Source organism: Mustela nivalis, assembly GCF_964662115.1.
Source record: "Mustela nivalis genome assembly, chromosome: 10".
Classification (NCBI taxonomy): Eukaryota; Metazoa; Chordata; class Mammalia; order Carnivora; family Mustelidae; genus Mustela; species Mustela nivalis.
In genome coordinates, this window is record NC_139029.1 from 37,976,962 (window position 1) to 37,993,869 (window position 16,908).

The 16,908-nt window shown below is 42.4% G+C and overlaps 1 protein-coding gene across 7 annotated transcripts in view; it reads left to right on the forward strand.

The window, feature by feature from the left end:
• ELAVL4 (ELAV like RNA binding protein 4) overlaps positions 1-16,908 on the forward strand; it is a 143,064-nt gene that overhangs the window by 106,891 nt on the left and 19,265 nt on the right. For all 7 annotated transcript variants that reach the window (XM_082686113.1, XM_082686111.1, XM_082686115.1 and 4 more), the window contains one exon: positions 11,198-11,301. In XM_082686113.1, coding sequence (XP_082542239.1) covers positions 11,198-11,301 — 104 coding nt within the window. The remainder of the gene's footprint in view (positions 1-11,197; positions 11,302-16,908) is intronic.

Consider the following 16,908-nt stretch of genomic DNA (forward strand, 5'->3'; position numbering starts at 1 on the left):
ACTTGTGCATTTGCATGTGCCTACCCCAGTAATAGAGGCTTTGTTTCACCTTTACTTAAACAGTTTGGTTTGTGTTATCTCTGAAATCGGGAAACTCTATTAAAAGTCTCTATGGACTTTGGAGCCAGAAGAACTTGTGTCTTGGGATCTGATGCCTCTGGACATTGGTCTTTTTTATTGTAAATGGCAGTCATAATGCCAACTTGTAGGATTGTTTTGGGGGTAGATGAGATGTTAGACATGAAGTACTCAGCTAGAACTTGAATGTTCTCATCAAAAGTATGAGTAAGTAAATAAATGTATACATATATCAAATCATCACAATGTATACTTTAAATATCCTACAACCTTATTTGTCAATTATACCTCAATAAAGCGGGGGGTGGGGGAAACAAAGCACTCAGTACATTGATTGGCACATGGTAAACACTCAAAAAATAAATTGAAAAAAAATTCTTTTTTTAAGAGAGAGAGTGGGGAGGGACGGAGGGAGAGGGAGAGAGAATCTCAAGCAGGTTCCATACCCAGAGCAGAGTCGATGCAGGGCTCAAACCATGACCCTGAGATCATGACCTGAGCCAAAATCCAGAGTCAGACACTTAATTAACTGAGCCATTCATTTGCCCCCCAAAATAACTATTTTTGTTCCTATTTATTCACTTTTTGAATTTGTTGACTTATTCATCCATTCTACATTGATTTATTGAAAGCCTACTATGTGCCGCACATTGGTCATACCAAGATTAGTAAGATTCACGTTCCTGCCCTTAAGGGATTTAGGGTCCACTAAGAAATGCATTCAGTTCAGCAAGCTTATATTGAATGCCCACTATGGGACAAGTGCTTTGTTCATTGCCATTTTGATGCCCCATGATGAGCTCTCAGCTTCTGGGTAAATTACATCTACTTAGGAAGCCAGAATGTAACCTCTAGAGATAACCTAGTACTGGTTCAGTGTAATTTTAAATACTTTGGGAATTCAAAATAAGGACTTCTGGGTCCTGTCGTTTTCAATAGTGTTTGTCATTGGCAGAAAGCAGACACACTCAAAATTTCAGAAGCCTAAATGATTCCTGAATCTGTGCCAGAGGTCTGGGGGGGGGGGGTGTCATATATACATCTGAGCACAGATTCAACTTGGAAGCAGTATTGACAATTCAGGTTGGTATCAACAATCAGCAGCCTCCTGCAAGTAATGGCTGTAAACCAAGGGGCAGGTCTCTCTCCTTGAGGAACAGATGTTCATGCTGCCCTCTCCTGCTATAATGCCCCTCTCTGTCTATTGTGAGGCTATCTCTTATCAATCTTTTTGAATTCATCTCAAAAAGCCCTCTCTCCTTCTAACTGACATAACACTGAACCATACCCTACTGTCATTATTGATTCATAAGTCTGACTTTCCTACTAGACCACGAACACCTTGCTTCTTCCTTGGTCTTCAGTTTTAGAATCTATCGTACAGACGTGAAGATGATTGATACTAAAGTCCTTTCTAAGACTGTCATTCTGTGATGTACCAGATCTAGGCACAACCAGGTTAGAAGTGGGAATGGGATACTTTGAAGGTATATATTGGAATTAAGTGGAAAGAATGAGGACTTGGAGATAATACTAGAAAACTCAGATGCTCTCAAAGTCTCAGGCACACTGTGCCATGCATGTCCAGCTTGTGTGATTAGCATACAGATGAGCACATATTCAAGAAGCCAGGGCACAGCAAAAAAGTACACAGGCTCTGGAATCAAATGGGTCTGGCTGCTATTCTGTGGCCAAATAACTTTGGGTATGTTATTTCTATTTTGTGGGGCTCAGTTTCCCCTTCTATAAAGTAAGGATAAAGATACCTGCTTCACAGTTTGTGAAGATTTAAATAATGATGTATGTAAAGTGTTTAGCCTATACTAGGTGCCTAATAATTATTCTCTATTCTTTTTATTTCCTCAGTTAGAAATCAGGATAAACTGAAACCAGTTGGGAGTGTTGGGTCTAAAATAAATATAATTTAGCTCTTTCCCGGCTGACACCAAGTAGCACAGAGGCAGAGACCTCAAGATTTGGCCCCACCCATAACCCACTGCCATGGCCAAGGAAGGCATTGTTGCTGGAAGTGTTGTGGTAATACTGCTTTCCAAGAGCTGTTGAAGACTGCCTTCATCCATGATGGCCTAGCAGATGGAATTCACAAAGCTGCCAAAGCTTTAGACAAGCTCCAAGCCCATCTTGGTGGCCTTGCATCCAACTGTGATGAGCCTATGTCTGTCAAGTTGGTGTAGCCCCTTGTCCTGAACACTAAATCCACCTAATGAAGGTTGATGGCACCAAGAAAGTAGGGGAATGGGTAGACCTCTGGGAAACTGATGGAAAAACCCTGAAAAGTGTTTGGTTGCAGTTGTTTGGTGGTTAAGAACTATGGTGAAGAGTTTCAGGCCAAGGATATCACTAAGGAATACTTCAAGAAATGATCAAATGAGAAACTTGGTTCTTGTTCCTCAAATAAATAAGTAAGATATAACTTAGAATCTTTCAATCTTACCATTGGAAGGGATCAGTCCATCTTGCGGACTGCTGCCACATCCCCTGATAGAACATTGATCTGCTCTCTCTTTGCATACCTCTAGTCATGGGGCCCTTACCAGCTCCCAAGGCAACCACACCTTATAAATCAGCATTAGAAAGTTCTTCCTTAATACCACCAATACATGCATGGAGCACTGGCTATGGTGCATAAACAATAAATCTTGGAACACTGAAAAAATAAATTAAATTTTTTAAAAAGTTCTTCCTTTTATCAAGGCAGAAATCTACTCCCTAACTTTCTTTTCTGATCTTTGTTCTCTCCCATGGGGCACCACATGGCAAATTTACCCCTGCCGTCCCATGACAGCCCTTCCAATATTAGAATTGGCTCTGAGCACCTCTAGAGTCTTCTCTCCTTCAAACTAAAGACTGAAGGTCATTCAGATGTGTCTCATGGGCTTGGTTCCTCTGGACATGGATAAGACCCGGGTAAAGGGTTTGTTGCTCTTTCTGGTTGCTTTCTGTTTGGTATATGAGAGTTTGAATTGGTTAAGAGGTTGTAAATGTGAATGGAGAGATAATATTCATCCATTCAGCCAACAGACATTTACTGGGTATCCAAGAATGTCATGGACCCTTTGATAGGTCCTGGGGGCACAGAGATGAATAAAATATCGTCTTGACCTCAAGTAGCCTCCAATCTAGTAAGGAACAGAGTCACATAAAGAGATGGTTTCAAAAAGATGTTTTAGTAAGAGTATTTACCTGATCTGCAAAGCTATGGAGTGGGGGTTGAGTGTTTTCATACATGTATTATTTGACAGCATCATAGAACCAGTCTGAAAGAATCAGGGCTACTCTTTTCCTCTTTTTAGGCCTTTAACAAGTGGAGTGGTATGTTACCTTCACATTCACTTGTTTCATTGCTCCATCATGCCATGCACACTCCTGCCTCAGGGCCTTTGCACAGATTTCCTCTGCCTGGGATGCCCTTCCCTCAGATGGGGGGACTAGCTGATTCCTCTCCCTCAGGTCTCTGCTCTCATGTCACCTTATCCTTACTTGACCTTCTATTAAAAAGTTGCAATCCCATCCCCTATCCTGTCTTCCCCCTTCTGTGCTTTATTTCCTCCCAAGAACTCACCATCATCTGACAAACTTTATATTTTATTTATGTTTCTTGTCTTTCTCCATCACCCCCAATCAGAATATACATTTAGTGATGGCAGAAAACAAGTATTTTTGTTCTCTGCTGTAATCTCAGTAAATGGAACTATGTCTGGCACATAATAGGTGCTCAATAAATACCTGTAGGGTAATATGCAGTGCTTGGATTCAGCCCTCAGATTGGAAGCTCATCCCTTGATGGGAAAATCCTATCAAAATCTCCTGGGTTTTTTTTTTTCAAAGCTGAACTCAAATACCCCCCCCCCACCTCCCCGCAGAAAGCCTTCTGTATTCTGCTCAGTCAGAATCAGTCTGCATTTCCTCTCTGTTCCTGTATATAGTTCTTTTTTAAATTTTTAAAAATATTTTACATATTTATTTGAGAGAGAGAGAGAGCATGAGAGAGAAAGAGAGAGAGCATGAGCAGGGGGAAGAGGCAGAGGGAGAGGGAGAAGCAGACTCCCCTGCTGAGCAAGGAGCCTGATGTGGGGCTCAATCCCAGGACCCTGGGATCATGACCTGAGCCAAAGGCAGTCACTTAACTGACTGAGCCACCCAGGAGCCCCTGTATATAATTTTAAAAGAAGTATCTCTGATATATTTATTATTTTTGCTGAACTAAAATTAATTCTTATATCCATCTTTGCATTCTACATATTAAGTCCCCTGAAGTCAGGAACAATTTCATGGTCATTTGGGGGCCCACTCATAGTACCCAGCATGTTGTAGGTGCCTGTTATATATGGAATTTGTGTGCCTGCTGCGTATCATGTGGTCCAATATAAAAGTAAAGCACCAGAAACATTCTCTACCTTTAAGAAGTTTGGGTCTTCACTGAGGGGATAGCATTCTCATAGACAATAGTAGAAGGCAGTATTTAATGGGAGTGTGGGAGGAAAAAGATAAGGAACCAACATCTATTGAGCATCTTTTATATGCCAGGCACTTTGCATGCATTATCACTTTTAATCTTCCCAGTAACTCCATGAAAAAGTAATATTAAGTTCATTTTACAAATGAGATGACTACAGCAGAAAGGGACAAAGTAGGAATGCTGATTTGGAGGAAGGAAAGAAATAGTGTATACAAAGGAATTCTAAGAACTTTCCTATCAGAGTTTCCCTTCCCTGTTACAATGGATTAGGATGTGTAGCTTTCTCAGAAACCAAGGTGTAGGGAGGTTAATTTAAGTGAGTTAGCCAAGGCCACAGAGCAAAAAGCTGAAACTACATTTCTTACATCATTACAGTTCTGTATCAAGTCCCCAGATGTTGCCAACGATGCTGGTAGAGGGACCACACTTAGAGTACCAGGACTTTAAACCATACTTAGTTTGAGGCATTTGTGTGAACTACCGAAAGAAAAATACTCTGACTTGTCTCCCCTAACTCTGAACTTGCAGAAGAAAAGCCAGGACTCCGGTTGCCCAGCACTGTGTAAACACCGCAGAGGTGGGATGGGTGGGAACAGAGCTGTGAATGCTCCAGCATCTCAGAATATCCCCAGTCAGTGCTAAGAACGGGAAGAGACTCCAGCGTAGGGTGTATTCATCCCCGAGTGCTTACCTGATCCTGGACACTGCCGTGCCTTTTCACATGCCTTTTTTCCCCGTGGGGAAAAAAGCAAGAGCTAAGTCACACAGAACTGGGCTTATTCAAATCCTAGCCACGGACCCTACTTGCTGATTACTTCACATGTCTTAGCCCATTTTCCTTATCTGCACGTTGGGCCCCATGGCACCCATTTCACACAGGATTAAATTAGGAAGCATTATTAGGCCACTTAGCACGGTGCCTGGCACAAGGTGAACCCTGAATAGATGGTAGCTGCTGTTGGTCTGTGTGTTAACGTTGTTAGCCCTCACAGCGATGCTAAGATTGTGAGGATAAGGGATTACCCAGGGTTTTCAGATGAAAGAAGAGGCTGATAGAGTTTAAATGACTTAACCAACGTTATAGGGCAAGTATAGTTTACACACACACACACACACACACACACACACACCACATATCAGTGTGTGTAGTAATAGCTGCGGGCCTCTCTGACCCTTTGGGTGTGTTCAGGTAGATTTTGAGGCATCCAACAACAGGGAAAATCATCTCAGGACTGGCAGGGAGGGAGTCCTGGGATTTAGAGTTGGCTGGTGTTAACCCAGCATGCGGATTACTGCTATGCAGGTGATGTTAAGGTGACTGGGGATTTTATCATGTGCTTTGAGAACAGAATTTCAGCCTGAGCTAGGGGTTCTAACATTCACAAAAATTCCTTACTCAACTCAGAAGCTTTTATCAACAGCAGCTACCCATCTGGCTGCCCCCTTTGGGGCTTCGCAGATGAGGAGAGTAGCAGTTAGCTTTCTGGAGAATGACGATTTTTGAAGAAAGAAAGAGCAAAGTGTGCAGGTTGGCAGTGCAGAAATGCTGAGGTCCCTTCCAGCCAGCCCTGCAAAGGGATGGCTTCTCTGTTGCTGCCATCAACCATGAGGATGTCACATTTGGGGTCCTCCTGTCATAACCTCCAGGTCTGCAAAGGCAAAGGGAAAACAACATCTATCCAGAATGACCGGGAAAATGATGGGTTATAATCAGCTATGATGGTGATTCCTAGAATTTGAATACAATGAAAATGTTTATTAGAGCAGATTATTGAAGATAGTTGAGTTTTTCTTAGATGATTCAAAAAAGCCTCAGAAGTATTTCAGGGCTTTGGTATCATTGTCAGTGATTTTTAGTTCAAATGGGGTAGCTGTGAGTATGGCAAAGGGTACTGGATTTGGACTCAAAAGATCTAAACCAGGGGTCAGCAAACTCTGGCTCAAAGGCCAAATTGAGCCCAGTGCCTATTTTTCTGAATGTGTTTTATTGGAACACATATTGTCTATGACTGCTTTCATGATGTAATGGCAAAGTTGTCATGACAGAGACCAGAGGACCTGCCAATCCTAAACTACTTACTGTCTCACCCGGTACGTTAAAAAAAAAAAAAGTTTGCCAACCACTGATCTAGACTGAGATCCAGCTCTCTAATGGAGGGCATATCACTATTTTCTCTAATCTTCAGTTTCCATATCTATAAAATGACGATTATCCCTCCCACGGGGTTGTTGTGGGAGTCAGATGTGACAGAACAGGTGGCAAAGCACTTTAGAAACTCCGAGGGTGGGCTGCACCTGATCTGTGCTGGCGGAGAGCCCACCCAGACATTCATTGTGTTTTCTTTTCCAATCCTTGGTGTCAGCTTGTCATGCTCTCCCTTTCTCACAAATGCAAAAAGAATTCCCCAGATCCCCCACCTTTCCCCCAAGCATAAAGCATTCTTCCAGAAATGGAGGGTTGGTACAGACAGGTATATCCACTCTTTGATCTGTTTGTTGACCACCTACTATGTTCGAGGAAGCAAACTTTTATAAGCTAGTTCTTGTGAGAAGTGTTTGGTTTCCAGGGGGGAGAAGTTGGTATACAAATTATTACAGCAGAATGGAGATGTTGCTATGTCAGAGTAGGAGGACACATCCTATGTTCGTGTGTGTGTGAGTGTGCATTTGTGCAATTTTTCAAAACAGAGATATTCATGTTCAGATTTAAGACAAGCTTGTTAAAAACATGAACCTCTTTAATCCAAAATACACTGAAGTGCCTTAAAATGTAGCCATTATGTATAAATGTTTCCCCTCGGAAACTACATTCTAATTTTAAGTTTCCATCCCAAACTGCCAAGAATGCATTTCCTGCCCATGCGTCATCACTGGGGATCCCTCATCTGTGCCTGCTGGACAGGACTATTAAGGAGTGGTCACATGTAAGGGCTGTGGATCACCTGAGTATCAAGGAGCCAGGTATTCAGGATAATTTCTAAATTTTGGAGGCAATTTTCATTTCATAATATCATCTTTTCTTTATTGATTTTATTTTTTATTGATGATTCAGTAGCCATAACCTCAATGGTTTGATTGTTTTATTTGACCAACTTGGTATCAAAATAAATTCATAAGTTGAGAACAAAAATAAAATTCAAAAAGATTTTCTGTTCTGAAAATCCTGTCACTATACTTATATGGTCAAATCTTGCTACTTCTGATAAAGGAAGATGTAGTTATTTTGGGAAAAAGGAATAATAAGAGTCCCTTATCTATTTCTGGGATGCAGATACACACACACTTCGCTGTAGGCTCCAGACTGGGTCTCCTGGGGCCTTTCCAGCATGGTAGCTCTCTGGGTCCCCATGGAAATAGTGTTGGTATATTTTGTGAATGTGTTTCATCTATAGTTTTCTATGTGCATTTAAATATAGAACTGCAAACCCAAAATTCATCACCAATGTATGCCCACCATACAGACAAGTTAAAACGGAATTCTTCGTTTCACTCTCCCCCGCTACTAATAATTTTTTAAAGAAATGAGGCTTGGGTTTTATATTTTCTACCTCGGGATTTAATCATCTCTAGAGTGTTTTAAAAGAGATTGCTTAGTTCCATCAAGTATTTTTTATTAGACTTAGCTGGACTCCTCCTATGTTGGCAAGAAGCACGTGAGGAAGCTGTTCTCGAACTAGGCTAACCACAGGTAGTATCATTGTGTGGCAGTTTATCTCATATCTTTCAGTTCACAGGCAATGCTTTCCATCTCTGTTCCCCTCTTGTTCAATGCAGTGTTCTGTTTCAGAGTTTGCACCTCATTATATCATATCAAAGAGAACCTCCAGTCTTTCCCTTTCTTCCTTTATGAAACGATGTTCATCTGGTTTTTAGTTTTTCTCAAAAGCACCCTCGTTCCTGATGTTAAGTGCAGTCTCTCTCTAAACCTAGAGCAGGTGATAATAGCACAGTTGTGCTAATTGCCTTCAACCTGAGGTGATGGTTTGGGACTGATACAGGCAGGTGAGTAGATATGACACAGCTTGCTGGGCAGGAGTCCTCTTTTGGGGTACCTGGGTGGCTCAGTCGGTTGAGCATCCGACTCTTGATCTCAGCACAGGTCATGATCTCATGGGTCTTGGGATCAAGCCCCCTTCTCCCCATCACTGGACTCTGCGCTCAACAGGGTGTCTTCTTGAAGATTCTGTCCCTCTGCCACTCTCCTACCCTCACTCTCTCTCTCTCTCTCTCTCTCTCTCTCTCTCTGTAAAATAAATAAATAAGTCTTAAAGAAAAAAAAAAAGAGTTCTTTCTTTCACTTGACCTTCAGAACCTTCCTAGGACCTGAAGCGTCTAAAATAAAGATAAAATATAGAATGTAAAATCATAGCCACTATATTTACTTTAGATTTCCATAAATACATGAATAATTAGAAAAAAAGGTATAGTATATTGGGGAACATGCACCACTGGTAAGCATAATAATTTCTTCCACATACATTCCATCAGTATGATGACTCATGAACTATTTGGGTTTAGGTTTAATGTTTGCAGTTAAGTGGTGAGTGTTTTGTCTGTGTTTTTTCATATTTCATTTTAATTTCATACAAATTCAATTTAGCTGGGTAGATTGACTGTCTGACTTGTTTCCTAGAACTCATAACTAAGGTTTATCGTTGAGATTATTGCTTTAAAAATGCCCTTTAAAGCATCTCAACTTGGTGCATGACTGTTTAAAATGAATAATTATAAGAATATTTTAGTATTTCAATTTTTAAGACTTCTCTTATTTACAAGGAAAATGGAACTGATAAATTTGAATGATGAAAATGGATTTAATTAGGTGAATTTAGTTAGGCTTGATGAGGTGGAGCCAAATTTAGGATGAATGGTATTTTTAAACTAATGTCTCATATATTTTTGGATTTGCAGAAGTTTCCCAGAACATGTGGCAGGGTCTTGTAATTCACACACACCTCTCTCTCTCTCTCTTTCTGTCACACTTTTACTCTCCTGCACACACGCGCACGCATGCGCACAGAGGGGCCTGGCAGCTGGAGGGGGTGTTCAACATTCTCTCCTCCTTCTTCAGTTACTAATTCTGCCTATAAATGGTATATCTGGCAAAGTTTGCTCCTGTCTTTCCTGTTCTAGCCCTGTTATTCCAAAACACAAAGGAATATTCTAATGGAAAGTATTCTCATTTGGGGGACAAAAATGGGCACTTAGCCATTCCTCGTGATGCTCTTTGCTTGCGTCCTATAAAGGATGACAAAGTCACCCATTTTCTAATCCAGAACCCAACTTGTTTTCCCAGGTTCCCTCCTACAACCAACACAAACACAGACATTTACCAGCAAAACAGAAGCTGTTGGAAAGATTTTTTGGCTGCTGAAATGGGCTCCTGTCACCAGGACATGGCAGGCTTTTTGCTGTATTGTCTCCCAGACCTGGCCCGGGTACTCCAAAGAGAGCTTTATGTAATCAGTCTTCCCTGACATGTGACGTCCTGTCATTTTCCTCCCCTTCGGCTCTGCTGCCGCCCACAAATCAATAACATTGCCTGGGAAGTTCAAGCTGGTTTTGCAGCCACCCTAAGCTCTGTGTTTCTTAAAGGGTATGTCAGAAAATGTAAAGTTTCCTAATGATATTTCTGGCTGATGACACATGGCAGAGCTGATGGACTATTTATAATCAGTGGCACGATCGCAAGCACATTATTTTTATTTCACTTAGGGGGGAGCCCTGTCACTTGCTACCTCTCTTTGCAGACAAGTTGATGCCATCTCCACCTAAAGGAGCTAAACCGTCTTTGCAGAATGTGTTTGCACTCTCTCCTTTGTGTTAGGAGCTCCCCAGTCCTTTCCAATAGAACCCTCCCTTTTTTTTTTTTTTTTTTAATTGTTCTTGGGCTGGGGAGATGATGAGGGCAACCAATGATTTGTAGCAACTGTTTTAAATTCTGGTCATGCCTTCACTATAAATGTCTCTGTCTTTGCTGCTCAGATCCTGCTACATTCCTCCGAGTGTGGGCGTGGCTGGCATGACTGAGGCAGCAGACACAGCTACTGCATTCAGCTCGCCCCAGTTTTACAGGACTCAGCGTAGCATAGCTGCCTTTCGTTGAGCAGCTACTATATTGTAGGCAACGTATTTGGTAGGCATTTTATGCACAAGATCTCATTAATGCTTTTAAACTTGTCTGTGGCAAGTGCTATTATCTCCAGAGAAAACATGTAGGGGAAGAAACGGGACATTAAATGACTTCTCTCCACTGTCCCACAGCTGATAGGAAAAGCCCCATGACTCCAGTTCAAATCTAACAAACCACACCTGCTCTCTTTCCACAACCTTCTCACTTCTTTCTGATTGAGCGGACACCTTATGTATGTATGTGGATGGGCAGGGGCACTCACCCATTCCTAACTTGGGCGGCTCCTGTGAGTTCATAGGCTGACCAAAGTGAGAGATGGAAGAACTGGAAACTTTGCCACCTGGGGTAAACCCTGCTGTAAAACGAACCATATACTAGAGGAAAGTTTTGACTCCTTGCTGCAGTGGGAGCTGTTACTGCTATAAAGATACTGAGCTCGCTCTCTCTCTCTCTCTCTCTTTCTTTCTCTCTCTCTCTCTCTCTCTTTTTTTTAAATGTTTCCACAGGACAGAGTTTAGGGTATGGATTCGTTAACTATATTGATCCAAAGGATGCAGAGAAAGCCATCAACACTTTAAATGGACTCAGACTCCAGACCAAAACCATAAAGGTAAGAAGTGATTTGCTGGCTCCTGACTGAGCAGCACTGGTTAAATTTCATCCCTTTGATCTAATAAATCCAGGCTATGAGGGAGCTGGAAGTGGTGTTCTTTATTCATGCAAAGGACATCTATCACCCACTGTACTAAGTGGGGGATGCAGATCATTCCAAAGAATGAGAAGCGGGCTGAGTAGAGGGAGGGGACAGAGGGCAGATGGGGTGTCAGGGCCCTCCAAGAAGGCCTGTGAGCCCAAGTCTGCAAAGATGGCCAGAACTGAGCCATAGGAGGAAGCTGGGGCCTGAAAGCTCTTCCAGACACAGGGAACAGCACATGAGAAGCTGTGAAAATGAATGTAAACATTATGAGTGGGGAACAGCATATAGACTAGCATGGCCTAAGTTTGGATGGGAGGTGGGCAGGGGCCTTATGGGCCAGGTTGAACAGTTCAACTTTACCAAAGGGTGGACCGTTCATCTCCTAACTGAGACTAGAAAAGACAAAATCAGTTATAAATAAACTCTAGTGTAATAAGGATGGGTACTATAAAATTGTTAGGAACATAGTAAAAGAATGACAGAAAAAGTGACATTCGAACCAAAATAATCAGGGCTGTAGATAATATCTCAGGTGGGATTGTTTTGAGTCGAAAAAGAGAAGCAATTACCCAGAGCCTGCTCCTCCAGACAGAGGTTTCTGTGACTGTGTGTCACACTCGGTTCAGACTTCATCTCGTGGGGAGCCTTCAGGAAGTGGCGCTGTTTGCTTTGAGGGCCCCCTCCCACAGCCAGTGGTGATCTCCTGGATGGAGACTCCTCCTCCTCAGCCTCCCTTCCCCTTCTTCCTCCACCTCCAGGCAGCATCCTGCTTGGGGGCAGCTGCCAGCCCATTAATGAGTCCCATCCTTCATAGCCTATTAAACCACAGGGAGGTGTCTCCTGGGCGCTCTTATCCTCACGACAGCAGGTCTGACGCAAAGTAGGACAAAAGAGAAACCTCTCCCAGAATGGAGATCTATAGATGGCACCAGCTCTCAGCGCATGAAAACACAAAAGCAGAACCTTTTGGTTCAACACACCTACTTCTCCAACATCCAGACTGACAGAGGAGACGACTGGCATCAGATAATCTTAGCTAGGAGGCAATCAAAGCAAAACCAAAGCCAAAACAAAAACCTTCTTTTTTGGGATATATTACGTGATTGTCTGTCTTCCCTTGCTCCTTCCTTCCTTTAAGCAGCTTTACCTCAGCAGTTGAGTTTAATTTTATTTCTAAAGATGATTGCTTTCCTGATATTTACGGTCTGTGGTACACGCAGACCCCAAAATGGGCCTGACTCAGGCTGCCTCTTTCTCATCTTAAACTCAATCCCTTGAGTTATCTAATGGAGAAATAATTAAGAGTTGTTTAATTATGAGGTAATCCTCTGAGAGGCAGGAGGATTAATTTCTTTCAAAGGAAAAACATACCTATTTTTATGCTTTAAGTGAAGATGGGAGGCTCGCATCTCTGACTGTTTGTTGAGGCCACACCGAGTTGAGGCTGTATTTGTGGTTTTGATTGATTTTTCTGTGCTATCCCGTTCAGCATTAGAATGTCAGACACTTACTCTTCCCTTGATGGACACCCTGACCTTGAACCGAGAAAGTCCTTTTCATTCCTCTACAGTTTTCTTGAAACCCAAACCTTCCCAAAAGTTTAGGATCAAATCATCAGCCACCCATTCTGCCATATATAAAATCTCCCATGAAGCTGTTTGGGCTTCCTGAAAGACTGACTGAACCTGGCTTTTCCGATCTCAGAATGCATCCTGATCCATCGTGCCTTTGGAAGCAGTGCTTTGTCTAGGTGGATCTTACAGACGAGGAACATTGATTATTTTCATTCTGTGAAGAGACAGTCTGCCCCACCCCCTCACCTACCCTGCGCTCACCCTGCATCAAAACGCTGCCAACACATTTGCACCCAGCAGTAACGTGGGCTTCCGAGGCACTGTAGGATTCAAAATGCATGATGCCACGGCTGAATCAATAATTTCCATTCTCTACTACGAATGAAAATTTAATGTGCAAACCTAGGGATTTCAGCCCTTTCATTAAAGCAGTTTATTTGCCATACTCAAAATTAAGTTTGAGTGATAGGTTCCTTTATTAACTTTTCTTCCCTTTCCTAAAGGGACACAATGTTTAAGGTAAAAAATCATATTAAAGGGGAGGGGAAAAAAGCAAACCCTTTTCATGTACTGTTAATAGTCTCATCATTTATTAATTTTTTTAAATTGCTTTTCTGCCTTTCAGGCCACTGTTTACTTCTGCTTCAGTTTGCTTTGATAAGTGACACGAGATTTATGTCTTTGCTCTGGCACCCATGAAGGAATAGATAAATTGCCTATCTGGAAAACCTAAGTATCCTCCTGGAAGCATGCTTCACAGAGATCTCCCCGAACTATTTAGCACATGTTTGCAAGATGAGGTTAAGTGTGTCCCTCCTTCTCACATTTGTGATGCATTTCTGGACTGCTTTGTGTAAAACACCCTGCATTAAATATAATGCACAACAGAGATGCAGACACACCAAGAGTTAATTCCTAAGGGTTTGGGTTTTTTTTTTTTGTTTTTTTTTTTTGTTTGTTTTTTAATTCCTAAGTTTTGACAATCAATGATTAACAGCTTGGGATAGATCTGGAAAGCCCTGAGGGAGTGGTAGAGAATGTAGTGAGGTAGAGAGCAATAAAGAGGGCAGCTACTCTTCAGCGACTGCTGATTGTTTAAGCCCGGATTATTGCCAGATCTTCCAATTTTTCAATAAAAGCTGAAATCTAGATATTTTTTTCTTGCCATACCTTTCAATTTTTAAAAGCTGGAAACCAACTTAAAAATTTTAAAGCATAGGTGGTCGGGGCAAACAAAATTTGGTAGTTGACCCGTGGACAAACAGTTTGTAGCCTCTGGAGTCCACTTTGAAAACACAAACACTGTTTTGCCTATTGGAAGTGGGTGGCTCGTTACTGGGTTGCTAGGGGAAGGTGCCCACAAATGATGGTTCCCTGTTAACAAATTTTCATTGCTCCTTTAGTAAGAGGGATGGAATGTGACTGTGTGCCAATGCCAAGGGCACGTAGAGGGCAAGACCAGGCCTCTGTCCTCAAGGAGAATACAATCTTGGCACAGACACAGCATCAAAACAGAGAAAGAGTGTGACTTGTTCATTAAGCCCCAACAAGTAGTATGGATGACCAGATAATGTGCCTATCTGGAAGAAAAGAGTACATTCTTCAGAAGCGTGTGTTACAGTGATCTCCTAGGAACATCTAGTACATGTTTGCAGACATGTGACTACAGAGGGATTATTCTCTGGTTTATATCTTGTTTCGTGGGGAAAAGTGGCCAGGCTGAAAGATGAAATGATTTGTCCAAAGGCAAACAAGTGACCAGCAACTGAGCTGAGTTAGCATCTGAAGGTCCTATAGCGTTCTGCCCCAAGAAGGAAATAATAATGATTACTTATTATATTACACTAACAATGAATAATATTAATGCTACCTTATATTGAATATTTACTCTGTGTTCAACAGAATTCGAGCCCTTTTACATGCTTGATAGGATTTAATCCTTGAAACATCTCTCGGGGTGGATGCTTTACATGCATTAACTCTACTTCTTAAGATAGCCCTATAAGAAGGTTCTATTCACTCCTTCATACAGTTGAGGAAAGGAAGGCCCAGAGAGGTTAGGAGACTTACCCAAGATCACACAGTTGGCAAGTGAGATTTGGAGTCAGCAAGTATTCTTCAGAAATAACTCTGGCAACGGGCCATAAGTGTTGGAAGGTCACACTGTTTGTTCAGCAGCACATGTGTGCTGTAAGATTGTGTGGGTGTGTATTGGCTCTGCACACACACAGGTTATACACCCTGGCATGGGAAGGAGATAGAAAAAGCAAACAAATTGTGTGGTCCCTCCAGGTTCTTCAGTAAACAGACCTGTGGTTAGGGCCATAGGGGATAGACCTGACTTCAGGTCGTTTCTTCTTGAGCCCCAGCTTTCCAGACTCTGTGCCAGGTCCTGGGATTTGGATGACCCAGGGGTGGCAGTGCCCTGGGGATTCTCCTATCCATGTGTGTCAGAGAGGCATGGGGCATGGACCATGGGCTTACATGTCTAGTCTGCGAGAGCAGGCTGGAGCTCCACTTGGGAAATTGGGTCTTTTCTCAGAATTTCAACTCTGGACCCAGTGGAGATGATTTGCCCTGTTTAGGGCTCTGAGAGTGCTAATTGTTCAGCTTCTTTCCTCACTTCACTCTAATAGAGATCACTTTAGACTCTGGGAACCGTTGGGTGAAATGGCTGTGGGTTCTGGGAAATGATTCTCGGTTCTCCTTAACCGCACACCAGATGTCCCAGTCCTGGGCTCTCTCCTCTCTCCATGCATTCTAAAACAGCAGCTTCTGAATTCACACTGTAATTTCAGCCTCTTGATGGGAAGTATTCCATTGAATCCAGCGGTAGTGGTCCAGCTCTTTGCTGCATTAATTAGTAACAGAAAATTAGATGGTCTGTAATACCTTCAAAAGGGATATCTTTACAAAAAGTTTGGATTGATATTCAAGTTACACTGAGTAAAAAGTGATCTGAAGTGGATATGAGGGTTTGGAATCACTCCCAATAAACCTTTCAGAGTAATGGGATACCAGTTTGGATTTTAACTTAAGTTTGAGGAGCAGGAATAAAGAAGTGTTCACTGCTCTGCCTCCATGGGGGCTCCTGTCTTGTGGGGGTAACAGACATGCAATGGACCAACTCTAATGCAATGGGATAGAGCAGTCTTAGGGATGCAGGGGCTCCCACTGGTTTGGGGTGGAGGGGTGGGAAGAAGGAAGCTGTGTGAGGTTTGAGCAGGAGAAGGACCTGGACAAAGTAAAGTTCCAAGAAGGCTCTTCTGGCAGTGGTGTGTCACTTGGGGTGTTTGACAGATGAAACCAGCGGTTTGCAGGCTGAAGGTGTTTGTTGTCATCCTTAGACACTGGTTTTCATGAGATTTTTAGGAAATTTTTACTCATTTTAAAAGCAAGGCATGCTTATTTATAAATAATTTGAAGAATGCATTATCATATAATGAAGGCAGTATCAGCCATTCCCAACTCAATCCTGTAAACAATGTTTTTATCTATGTCCTTCCTTTTGTCATTGCATTACAGGTTTAAAAATCATTTTGTGTCATGTCTTTTTCTAATAATTGCATTAAACTATTCTTCAATTTATAAAAATGTGACTTTAAAGAAAGCATTCCCAGATCACAACTCTTGTGCAGACTGGGGGTGTGGGTGAGTTCAGGACTGGAGCAGGGATGAGGGGACAAAAGGCTGCCTCTGCCATGCAGCGTGAACCCAGGAGGGTTGGCAGGCAGTCAGGAGAGGCGCCGTGAGAGTAGGAAGGGGGCTTGATCACAAGGCCACAGCCCAGCTCCAGAGGGAGCAGGACTGGAGAAGGGGAAGGTGTGAGTGAGGGCTTTTTCGGAAGGAAAAAACTTCCTTCTCTGGGAAGGAGAACAAACTGAGTTTCTGTATTCTGGCATCTCTGTGCCATAATGCCTCTTAGCCATTTCTCCATCCTCGCTTT